Source organism: Micropterus salmoides, unplaced genomic scaffold (genome assembly GCF_014851395.1).
Source record: "Micropterus salmoides isolate LMB-PRFRI ecotype aquatic unplaced genomic scaffold, ASM1485139v1 Ms_hic_scaffold_2, whole genome shotgun sequence".
In the NCBI taxonomy this organism is placed as follows: Eukaryota; Metazoa; Chordata; class Actinopteri; order Centrarchiformes; family Centrarchidae; genus Micropterus; species Micropterus salmoides.
Genome location: NW_024041150.1, coordinates 26,892,170 through 26,905,290, shown reverse-complemented (window position 1 = coordinate 26,905,290; position 13,121 = coordinate 26,892,170). Strand labels below are relative to the sequence as shown.

The following is a 13,121-nucleotide window of genomic DNA, read 5'->3' as shown; positions in this document are numbered from 1 at the left end:
GCGCAACAGTTTGTATGTAATCTATTTGTCCCCAAAGATATATTGCCCTTTTTCTTCCCTCTAACTAAGTTTTGCGTCACCAGGAGATACCCAAGCCACTCCTGACCCCATCTTATTTTTCACTGCAGTGAAATTGATTAAATGTAATTGCATTTTAACAAATACAAATTATCAAACTGCGGAATAGAAAACATTGCTGCCACTGTTTTATTTTAATGATCTTCTATTATTATAATTTATGACACATGCCAAAACCTTAGCAGTTCTTGTTGGTCAAACAAAGAAGCCATTTTTTTTGAGAAGCCAAACCCTATATATTTCACATTACCCAATTATAATTCCTCATAATTTTCCCCATGTCGAAATTTTGAGTCTGGGGAAGCGTGAAAAATGAGTCCGGCAAGCGACTGTCTGCATTACGCCATCCTTCAGGGGAGAAAAACTGGATAAGACAGAGGCAGTGGGAGATGAAGAGAGAGTGAGGGAAAGAGGGACAGAAAGAAAGAATGATACAGTGTGGTATCACAGATATACTGTTGAGTGGGCTGTGGGAGAAGTGAATAAAGAAATAAAGACAGAGTGCTGAGGAGAACGGAGAGAGTCATAGTGAGAGGGTTAGGAGAGGCAGCACTCCAGTACCTCATTAGGCCGAGGTCTATCTGTGAGCGGCCTACTGCGGGGTTGGATCAGCTGCCTTAACTCACAGGAGTGGTGCACCAGGCTGCGGGCTTTCTATCTCTGCCCGCTCCTTTGCTTTGTTCTTCCCCCACTTCTTTGCTCCTCTTCAGCCACAGCCGGGAAGGGTTTCAGGGAAGGTGTATTCTCCGGGAACGTGGTCTTTTGACATTACACTGCCTCTGTGCAGGTTAATTCACACTGAAACACACATATATACATGTAAATATACACCTTTTAAGCATACAAAAATCATGTGTGTGGGAATTTATTTAGCTTGCAGCATCATGCAATTTACCACATCCTTATGCGATCATTTAAATTACATCCAGCAGACACTGTTCATGTTGTAATACAGGAATTCTTCCACTTGCAAGACATTTGTATCTCTTGCATCTCTCCCAGCAAAATGTACTTATAGGTGAGCAGCATGCGGTCTGTGTGTTGTACGCTTTGGCCCAGAGCATATTGAGGTCTGCCCATGCATAAACATGTGGACTGGAAGTGAACTGATTTAATCTAATTAATTCCTCTGTTTAGCACCTAGCATTTGTAGAGAACTTGCTTTTCCTCTTTGCATTTTAATGAAAAGGTTGTGACCTGCTGCTATCTTTAACAATACTTTCTCAACAAGTTTCTTATTTAAAATGTTTTTATTAGTTGTAGTTGGATACTTTAAAATTTCCCATTCTCTCGGTGTACAGGACATTGTAAGTTTCAGTTTGCAGAAACAAAATCTCAGAATCTGACCCGTGTCCCTCTCGTTTAACAGCTGGGGCTTCACAGTCTACACTGATAAACAACAATGGTGAGTGCCGTGCAGAAGTTCTCCAGTTCAATAATTGATGAGTGTGACTTTTACCCTTTCACTTAAAATGTCTCCAAAACAGACAGAATCAAGTGTCACAGAGGTAAAAGTTGATGCTAAAGCACTTTGTAATGGTCTAAATGGGTTAGTAATGGGGCCGTCAGGGCAGTTCAATTATATTAGTGATGGTCACATAGTGAGAGACTGCTGTCTGGTCGACTCAAACAAAGTGAAATAATATACAATGATTTTCTCCTCTGTTTTTAATTTGGTCTCTATTTGTAGTTTCCTTAAAAAAAACAAACATCTGCTGTAACACATAAAGAGCTGCCTTCCAAGTTGACAAATGCAATTCCTGACAAAAGCTAGCTACTCTCATAACATTTCTGATATCAGGATAAACTTCTTCTAATTTATCTAAGTTATTTAAAAAAGACCTTCCTGATTAGGATAGGAATATTTCTGACAAATATCAAGCTAGCAGCGAGACTCAAGGGATGGCTGTACGTGTGTTTGGTGCTAATTAGCAAAGTTAGCATGCTAACACACTTAACTACGGTAGTTATTGTGTTAAATGTTAAACTTCTTAAACATTCATGTTAGCATTGTCATTGTGAACATGTTAGCATGCTCAATTTAGATCATAGCACAGCTATAGCTAATGCTGCATTTGTGTGCTTCTCGGGTGGCCTCATTTCCCTAGTTGGAAAGTGGTTCTTTCAACTTTGGTGAGCTTTAAGTCGTAATGTGGAAACAACATTGCCGTTTTTGTGTAGCGCCTGGGTGGTGGGTTGTTGCGATGTATGCGATGTTGCTATCCAAGTATGCTGAAACAGTTCAGAGCTTAGTGATTTTGTCCCACCAACTGACAGTTACAACCTAATACCATATTACAAATTACATGTGAGCAAAACATGAATTATTAATTACATTAATCTTAACGAGTTATATTTCCGACTTCCCAGCTGGGAGCACACTTTCCGACACCACATGAATGCAGGGCCTGTACAGCCTCACAGAGCTGCTAGCATGATTGTCAAATCTTGTTGGCTTGAATGCAGCCTTTTTAAAGTTACATTTAAAGAAAAGCGGAGAGGAAGAGAAAAAAGACACAAAGGCTCAAAACTGAATAAGAGTATAATAACAGAATACAGTACAGACCTGAAACCATCATCCTAGATTGGTACTTACAGCACAAATCACTGCTGCAAAGGGGTCATTTACCCACGCAGATTCATGTAATCAGAGGTAATGGCAGCCAGCCCACCTATCGTCAAGTCTATTTACAGTGATCAATGAACTGCTCCCTCAGAAGACCCTTTGTCCAGCGCTGTGACTAAATCCAGTCACCTGGTTAAAATTAGTGTGAAAATAACGAGGTGCAAATCAGCGACTGAGCTTTCCCTCCTCAGGCATTTCTGCTGCGAGAAGAGGGAGGCGCAGGTCGGCTGGGTGACGGACATCATCAGGATGAAGGTAAGATGATGTGCAAAAGAGATGTTACAACAAGAGTGAGTGCATGCAGTGATGTTGGGAGTGCAGGAGAAATATGTGTATCCTTTATCTAACCCTTTTACTGTTCTCTTGCAATCCAAAAATATCAGTGAATGTGACATATATATTGCGGACTCATCCTCCTTTTCCCTTCCTTATTTGGATGAAAGATACACTCTGTTACGGCCAGGAATAAATCATCTTTTACAATCCATATCTCAGAACAAGGAGATATGATAAATCATATTTTCCCCAATCATCCATTTTCATTGTGCTGTTAGGCAGATGAAATACATAAACAGCGAAAGAAGTGTAAAGTTTTCGAGGTCACTCAGCAATAACATAAATCATTTTATGTGGAAAAGCTGTGAGAATAAGGTCAAGGCGACCATAACAATCACATTGTGGTACTTAGCCCCAAGATACAGCTAAGTGTTGTCACTGTCAGTCGCTGACACAGCACATATGACATAAATAATGCAAGGCAAAGCAAACACAGGGAGTACAGCTACGGATGTGTCATATTTTTGCATTATTTTCATTCTCACAATCATTCCTAACTACTTAGTCGGTTAACCCTCTTGTTTCTTCATTAGACTATATACATAGGTCTATTTTCTGCTCATTTCCAAGAAAATGACCAACATGGACTCCACTCTCACCCTAAACTGAAAGATCTAACCGTATCTTTCACATTTCACAGCCCTGTATTATATGCTCAGAACATTTAGTTCATCAGTATTAGCCCTCTGCTCTGCTTCCTTTATGGGAACCTGTCTGCAGCACAGTATTGTTTATCACAGGTGCTTACTGTAAAAACCTTTTAGTGCCTTAGTTTGGGTTAGCAAGTAAAAGGCAAAACTGTCAGAGAGGGATTGATCCAAAGTGGGAGCCAATTTTTGTCTGTTGTTTTGAGGTGTTTATTTCAGTGGGCTCAGTGACTTTTCTCTGCTCCTTTAGAGAAGCTCTTAGCTCTGCAACAATTTAATCTATAGCAGACTGGAGCCGGCTAAAAATATTAGGATTCTCCCCCGGAATCCGCTAAATATCAGGATTGTCAGCTTGCAACGCAGGGGCTTGTGGGAAGGGCAGAGAGAGCGTGTAGATGAGAAAGTAGACGGAGAGCACTTAAGTGTTCTTGATTTCCTTTCTCTTACCTGTTAGCGAGCATTGTGCTCCGACAGTTTCCATAGCAACTAGCGACGGAGGGCCTAATTTTGAAGCAAGGTAAAATGGATGGTGAGAGTTGGGTGGGTTGGGGGAGGGCAGTAGAGGAGGGGGGGTAAAGGTCCAAGGACAGGTCCGAGCAGTGATGAAATAAGGATTTGTTAAAGAGAGACAGTTCTATAGGGTCACGGTGATATAAAAGGAGACATTGTTAAAGAGAAAGTTTAGCCAGGGATCAGAACACTGTCGGACCGCTGAGATGGTACTGAAGATCGTCACCCTCTGACTTCCCCTCATTTGTGCTTGTGTTAGTCCGGGCAAAAAACAGCAATTTATACCTGTACATCCTGTACACTGATACCAGCGCTACTTTTTCTTCTTTACTTTATGATGAAGGTAACCTCATGGAAACTGTGAATAAAAATAGTGAAGAAACAGTACTGGATACTTCATGGTGCTCTCATCTACTGTCATACTTGTCTGTATTTGTGCAGAGATGTGTGTTTATGTGTATCACCCTTTACATCGGTAGAATCCGAGTACAAACGGTACCCGTCCAAAACATATTTAACTTAAAGAGAAAATAAGGGCAATGAATCAACATGAACTGTCTTTGTTGTCCACACTGAACACAACAGGGTTGTTATTTTATTTTTTTATTACCGCATTACTAATTTCTGCTGTTGGCTGTGTGTGTGCAGTACGGCTCTGACCTCTGTTCAATGAACGTTAACTCAAAAGAAGGTGCAGATCTCAAGTCCCCCAGAGGGGGAGCTGTGCCCGAAGGCTGGAAGATGCCAACACACAATCACAATTCCGACAGACAGGTGAGAAGTCAATGAAAAAATTAATTAATGTTTATACCAACATGTTTGGCATTAAAAAGTTAAACATAAAATCTTAAATAGTGAATAGCTGTTTTAGATGCTGCAGTTCATTCAAAAATCATGCTGTATATGTACTACAAGGGAAATAGTTTGATTGATTGACTGTGCACACAATGCGCTTAAGGATCTCTAAATAGCCGATGTCAAACAACTGTAAACAAATTCTCTGTATAGATCTTCACCGTGCTCAAACCTTTGCTTTTTCCTTTGTTTGCTGGCAGTTTTTCTGTTGCATTCAAGTTACATTGGGAGAAGCAGAGAGGTTTTCAGTGCCTCAGCGCAAGGATTTTTTTTTTTTTGTTTAAGTGTTTTACCACCATCCAGAGCAACTTCAGTTTGATGAGTTGTTATCACCACTTTTAATGTGACAATTTTAAGGCTAGTTGTTACTTTATAAAGGAAGTTATGTTAATTTACAAACATGTTGGGCACTTTACTTATTAAAATACATTCTACATTACATTTTTTCTTTGAAAAAGTATTTACATTACTGAACAGCAAAAGTAAATAGCTAAATCACTCTTTCCATTACTTTGCATCACTAAGTTATGTGTTATTACTCAACACTGCTTATACATGTCAGTAAAAGCCGCTGTAGTCTGTAGTTGACTTAAATTCAATTAATCTTTATCTGCCATATTTGCCCACAGTTGAAAGACAGGAGGATTTCTCTTGATGATGGCAACCCAAGGCTCACCAAGGATTCCACTCTCAAGATGAACACCATGCTCAAGGCCCCAGAAGTCCCGCACAGACGACCCTCTGTGGATGTTTGCCTGCCTCAGCGCCTCCCTTCCCCGTCCCCATCCAGACACTCGCAGCCCATGGCTTTGCCCCTTCCTCCTCAGAGTGGCTTTAAAACCATCGGCAGGAGACCTGTTCTGGGTGGGGAGGCCTTGATTCCGCCTAATCTGCTGAATGAACTCAACTCGGTGCTGAGCAAGACTGGCCGCACTGCTAAGAGCAATGACTGACAGGAAGCGGTAAGGCAAACATTACAGCTCTGAGTAGAGAAAGAAAGATGTGGAGATTGACAGAGAACAACCACACAAAAAAACAGATGGAGCCAAAGTAAGTTGCTTTCATGCGAGGAGCCTAAAGACTGCTTTTAAACTCGGATATATCAAGAGATGCCGATGCACAAAGGGTAGAAGATGGAAGATGTGGAAAACAGGTGCAGGAGACACTGGAGGTCATGCAGGCCTCAGCTGGACATGGCACTGACCCAAGCACTACTAAAATGTGATTCATATGCTGCTCTTCTAAACCCACAGAATTTTATGAAAATATGTTTGGCTGTCAAACCTCAGACGTTTCCAGAAATACCCCAAACTGCTTACTTCATGCTTTTAAGGTTCCACTTACTTTAAAAAAAGGCTGTTTTGACTACTTGTGAAAAGTACTGTGATTATATTAATCCATATACAGTTAAGTTCATCTTTAGTTAAACTTTAGTTAAAATAAAATTCACTAGCAGATTTGCCCGCATTCACTTTGTACTGTAGTTGCACTTATTAAATAGAATTTTTAATTATTAGTGGCAGGGTCCGCCATCTCAGCACAGAATTAAAATACTCATAGTTATGTTCAGGAATGCAAAGAAAATGATGCATGCATATAAAATGCAAAAGAAAAGAGCAGGATAGGGCCACTAACCATTAACGATGGCTAATAGACCTCCGTTTTCCTTGACACGAGTGGTTGGCAATCTCGTGTAATTATTTATTTGTGCTTATTTTTTTTATATATTTTTTATCAGTTACCCACCATTTTTTTCACTGTAACCATTAACTGTATGGCTAACTAGCAGCATTTTTAAGCATATGATTCTGTGGTGCACCACTGTAAACTGCCACCAAATGTGATTTTAATGTACAGTATAAGTATATTAATAAATATTGCAAAAGGCTTTAACACGCCATAGTACTGACAGTTTAATCTTTCCTGATATGTAAATTGCATTTGTCCCACATTTTAGTGCAAGTTGCACCTTTTTGTTTTGTTTTCTTAAAAAAAACAAAAAAGATTTTATGTTAAACCCAAGCCAAATTTAGCTTAAACCCCTTCATGTTAGTTTGTTTTTGCATGCTCATTGGTAAAAAACACACCGCAAAATATAAAATTTTGTTTCCCTGTAAGAGCGCACGCAATAAAGTCTTTTAAAAGCTTTGTGAGACTTTAGATTTCCGGCTCATGTTTAGTTTTCATTTGAAGTAAACATTCAAATGGACTACGATTTAGCACAGGTGTCACAAGATCCACAGAAATAGATGATATTCAGGGGTTTCACTTTAAGAAAAAAGACCACCCTATACCCACTTTAAATGACTTTGAACTAGATATATTAGATTAAGTATGTCTGTAAGACTCCACTCGACAGAAACACCATAAAATATCCACAAATAAAAACAAATTTGTAATGTCATGCTCAATCAGAAGCAGGCCTTGAGAGATAAATGAACTGGTTCCAACCTGAACAGAAACATAATTTTTTGCCCTTCTGTTGAAGTTCAGGTGTGAAATTAACAGTCCTGGAGAGATCTCAGATCTCAAAATAATTTAAAGAAACTGTTAAATAAAAAGCATGTGATTGTCTTTGTTAATACTTAGTGGGCACACATGCTCCCATGTACAGTATTTATTATTGATTTTCACTTAATAAGACTTGACTGAGAGAGACTGGTGCACCTTTTGAGCGGTGCAAATTGAAATGATCTATTTTTGCAGAAAGATATGTCTAAAAATTAATGTGTTTCAACAAGAAATGCAGGTGGTGGGAACAATGGAGACGGTAGAGGTGTCAGTGTGTGAGTATTTAACAGAGAGATACACACAGAAAATTAGTTTTTAGAAAAATTGTCAGTTTGATACTTTTTTTATAGCGACAAAACTGCATATACACCCAAATCCATCAGATATTTGCAGTTAGGTAAAAAATAAATACTACATGAAGTAAAGTGAAATAATGTGAAATGTGAAAATGAAAAGTGATAAACATCAGTGTTGTTTAATGATAATTGCCATCATTGCTTTAAGGTTTATTATGCATCATGGATTTTTTTCCTGTTGATTTGCTAAGAGCTCTTTATCTGTGTTTTACCTCTATTTTAATATTGTGTCTGCTGCTGTCTGCAGATTTATAAAATGCAGTCATATGGGCTATTTTTTCACCAGGTAAATCTGTTCAGTATATATCAGGATTTCATATTCCATTAGATAGATTTTCTTTCGTACACTCTGTTGTGTTCTATGAACATATCTGCAAGATTTAAGAGATTGTGTCCTGGAAGCTCTTAAGCCCAGTTGTGGATTTCAGCGTGAAGACTCCGTCTTTCGTCTTTGACTTATTCATATATAATTATATCATTATATTTCATCCAATTCCTCTTTGAGTTAAATGTAAGAATAAACTTCCCGTCCCAAGTCACGCGCTCTTGTTGAATAATGTATTGCAATCGGAAGATGCTCACGTAGGCAATTGTCACACAGGTTCCTCCATGAAAAATTCATATTTAACATTTTATTTTCATTACGCCTCATACACCAGCTGGATGTCCTTTGTTTCATGTCCTTATACTTCAATCATAGAGCACCACATTTATGCATTTGTGGTCTTAAGCATTCCTTATTCTTTGTTTGCACTTTGCAAATGTGTTTCCTTCCCTCACTATATTAGTTCCATTACTATGTTCATTGGACTAGTAGAAATGAATACGGTCCTATTTAATTGGCCTGTTGAGAGTTATTTTCATCCCATAGCAGCCCTGGTTCCACTGACAGCAGACAGTGTAATCTCCTGGTTCTGATGGGTGATAATATACTATACTGTATGTGATGGCATAAAATTCATCTTTTCATGTCTCCTATCAGTTCTGACGCCATACCTTCCCTAGATCCTCTGCATCTTTCCTTGGACTGTCATCAGCATATATATTTACCTCTCTTGTCCTCTGTGTCTGTGTAACCCAGAATTTCTGCCATCCCTCTGAGACCTATAGTGTACGAAGGTCACCATATGGTGAAAGTGGTGAGTTCAGTGAAAAGCTCTGCAAAGTCATTATATGCTTTGACATTGACCATATCGCTCTTTTGAGGTAACAGCTTGCACAAAGGGCAAGCACAAGTACATTTCCTCAAGTACTGTACCTACATACAATTTTGTGGTAGTTGTATTTACTCATTTTGTGCTTTTATTCTTCTACACCACTACACATCAGAGGGAAATTCTACTCCACTACCTTAATTTCACAGGTACTTGTTACTTTTCAGATTAACATTATAACATACAATAAACATAAAAAGTTTGTAAAATACAATACATTGTTAAAGATTAAACAGGTTTTCCCAACCTTTACCAAAGACAACAACACTACCGCTAACTAAGTACAACATCAATAAGAAACGCATACATGTCTAAAACTTGAACATTATAAGCTTCATAGATTTTATGGCAGAGCTGTTGTTTTGAATTATAATAGACTGTACACATATACCTACTTAATGTGGTCGCTGATGTTATTATCAGCATATAAAATATTCTGTCAAAGATTAAACTAACCATTAATATATAAAGTGGCAGCAGGAACATAAAAATGTTGCTTGCATGCCTATCCACCCATATTATAGTGATAATAATCCAATAATAAAATATATATAAACCAGACCATAAAAGTTCAGACCAGTGGTTTTGCATGTTTTCACTGATTTACCTCAACATCTACTACACCACTTATACTTTACATCACAATTAACAATTTTGCAAACCATGATACTGTGTTTCAGAAATGTCGCGGTACTTTTCATACTGTCCTGGCAGCCATTGGCTTCCATTCATTTCTGTTCAATATGAAAATGAAGTACTGTAGAAGACTCTTGCTTGAGTTGTGGATTCCATCCTGGTGAACATCAAGTCTGCGTTCAGATTGTTTTCCAAATCAATCTGTAAAGTGCTAATTAAGACATCTATGCTTTAACTTTGACCAATGCAGACCTGGTGTTCACTGTGATGGAGTAAACAGCTCAAAGTTTAAGATGCAGCTAACTGATCTGCATATTACACAGAAATGAATGGAAACCAACGGATTCCAAGAGTACAAAAAACGAAACCTTGAAAACACACAGGTATGGTCCTTTAGGTACATTTTGTGGATGATACAGATGTACGTGCACTTAAGCATATTTTTACAGGCCAGTATTTTTACATTGTGGTATTGCAACTTTTTCAGTTTCTTCCACCGCTGGTTAGCTTGTGTGCTCTGAGTCATTCAGCACATGCATGCAGAGGTGTACGCTGTGTTCAGTGTTTATGCAGACAGCGATGACAGAGAGAGAGAGAGGGGAGGAGGATTAGAGAGAAAAGGAATGAGCTGATATGCTCGAGAAAGAGAGAAAATGACAAGTTATTTCAAAAGACGAGACATGAACCCTCTGATTCGACGTGAGATGCTTCTCAATTAAACCCGGAGCCTGTAGGGTTTTTTTTCCCTTAAAAACAAGGCATGACTTAATCCGATGCAGTTTTGAAATGTAGAGGTTATTGATCAGCCCTTGGCCTCGTGGAAGTGTCCACTGAGGCTTCCCCTGTCTCCCTCCATCTTTGGTGTTTGCTCAATTTGTCTGTGAATAACATAAACATCAAGGGCAGAAATGAAAGAGAGCACATGAGTGACAGGTCTCAACATGGCTCTAATGCCACTTTAGAAAATTATAATACAGTCTGCTTAGAAGCACTTGCTTGGCCTTATGCTGACTTTGTGAAACAGCGTGCTATTAAAATATATGTCCTTTGCATATTGGCCATATGCCTTATCATCGATGCTCAGTCATTTTTGGAGGTAGAGAAAAAAAATTGCTAAGATATCATATTGACTTAAAGCACACCAGATGTCCGTGCGGATAGCACACTAAAAATTAAGTAATCATCCTTGCTTTATCCGAGATAACTGTAAATCAGAGACGGTACTGTTAACTCTGACATACTGCAGCTGTATAACATGCATGTCGATCCATGGCCCCAGTGATTTACATTTCCAGAAAGGGTAAGCTCTATATTAATGGAGCCGTCCATTTTAGCAGCTATAAATAGCTCACTGCATGAAGTTGTCCCACTGCTGGCTGCCTTTTTACGCTGATCCACACATTCTGCCCTCTAATCTCAATTCTATTAGTGTCTCGGATGATATTTACGACACGTGGACCCTTTTAGCCTGACATGGCTGTAAAGTATATGTTCAAACAACCCAGCCAAGCTTTATCTAATTAAAAGCCTCTGCAATTGCAATTCAACTGGGATTGAGTCTTTAAAACCTCAATCATGCCCCCCCCCCCCCCCCCCCCCCGGCTGAGGGAGAGGGGGAGTCGCCACAGAGCTAATAAAGAAGTGAATGTTAAACATTCAAATTAAACAATGTGGGAGAATAAAGCTGTAGATCATTTTCATATTTTTCCATTCTTGGAATTCCAATGTAGGACATTGCCAGATTGAGGAGGTCACCTCAGTGATAACATAGTGTTTGTTTGGGTGGGAACCTTACTGTCTTGCAACTAAATAATAATTGTTTTGCATATGACTGTAGGCACAGTTTCTACTTATTCAGTTATCCAGAGTCAAACACACACAATTCAATTCAATTTTATTTATATAGCGCCAAATCACAACAACAGTTATCTCACAGCGCTTTTCATAAAAGAGCAGGTCTAGACCGTACTCTATGATGTTATATACAGAAGCCCAACAATTCCCACCAAGAGCAAGCACTAGGCGACAGAGGCAAGGAAAAACTTCCTTTTTAAGAGGCAGAAACCTCGAGCAGAACCATGTCTCAGGGTGGGCGGCCATCTGCCTCGACCGGTTTGGAGGTGAAGGAGAGAGAGGGAGAGAGAGACGGCAAGAGAGAGAGAGAGGGCAAGAGAGGAACAGAGAGAAAAAGAGAGGGATGGAAGTAGAGAGAGAGAGGGGAGGGAGGCAGCCTACACAATATCCACACAGAGGTACAGACAGTGAAGGTGATGTTGCTATAGACTAAATGAAAAATGGTACAGATATTTATAGTAGTGTTAATGGTAACAGTCGTAATGTTAATGATTATAATAACAATAATAACAATAAGACTAGCAACAATAATTGCAGCAGAGGGTGTCGAGCAGGAACACGGGGGCAGCAGGTGACCCGCATCCACAGATCCAGACTCCACAGCTCCAGAGCCAGAAAACCTGCAGGAAGTGATAGGAGGAGAGAGGAGAGGGACGAGAAAGCACAAGACTACCAGAAAGGGGAGAAGTTGTGTTAGTAACATGCAATAATGGGATGAGGTTGCATACAGAGGGAGAGAAAGTAGAGGAGAGAGGAGCTCAGTGCATCACAGGAAATCCCCCGGCAGTCTAGGCCTATAGCAGCATAACTAAGGGATGGTTCAGGATTCACCTGAAACTGAAACCTGAAACTACTGGAAGCCAATGCAAAGAAGCTAAAACAGGAGAAATGTGATCTCTTTTCCTGGTTCCTGTCAGAACACGTGCTGCAGCATTCTGAATCAGCTGAAGAGTCTTAATGTTCACAAGCAAACTAATTTTATTTTTATGCGTTGTTCTTCCTTGTCAAATCTTGGCACCTACTGTACATTACCTACAAAGCAACTAGCCTGCCGGCAGTTCATTTGGAGATTCAGGTGTCCCTAAGATCTGTCTCAACCTGAAAGTCAAAATTTTTCACTTTTAGACATTATTTTTGCTCGGATGCTTTTCCAACCGTGGTAAAAGCTGTCAATTAGCGCAATACCAGACCTATTTGAATCTCTGAAAAATCAGCGGTGTGAAATGTGTCTGGAGCCAGGCTGCCAATTTCACACATAATGATCAGTTTGCTTGTCATGGGGGAGTAATACCTGCTAGGGTTGAGCCAGGTACTATCCAGTACGGATAATGTACTTTTTACAAGTACGAGTATCATCAGAATAAAATATCTGTTTTCTAATAATCTATAAATACAGGAAGCTTTTTAAAAAATAGTTATCTTACTATTGTAATCAAATAGTGCTCTGAAGGTCAATTCTGAGGCTGTTTTGTAAATATTTTCTAATAAATACAGCAAC

The 13,121-nt window shown here is 39.3% G+C and overlaps 1 protein-coding gene across 3 annotated transcripts in view; it reads left to right on the top strand.

Annotated features, from left to right (window-relative positions):
• zmp:0000000660 (arf-GAP with Rho-GAP domain, ANK repeat and PH domain-containing protein 2) overlaps positions 1–7,212 on the top strand; it is a 126,553-nt gene extending 119,341 nt beyond the window's left edge. For 2 of the 3 annotated variants that reach the window (XM_038730722.1, XM_038730720.1), the window contains exons 30-33: positions 1,448–1,483; positions 2,896–2,959; positions 4,846–4,971; positions 5,682–7,210. In XM_038730722.1, the coding sequence (XP_038586650.1) occupies positions 1,448–1,483; positions 2,896–2,959; positions 4,846–4,971; positions 5,682–6,005 (550 nt within the window). In that variant the 3' untranslated portion in view covers positions 6,006–7,210. Of the gene's footprint in view, positions 1–1,447; positions 1,484–2,895; positions 2,960–4,845; positions 4,972–5,681 lie in introns of all 3 variants that reach the window. The other variant, XM_038730721.1, reaches the window with a different exon arrangement.
• The last annotated feature ends 5,909 nt before the right edge of the window (positions 7,213–13,121 follow it).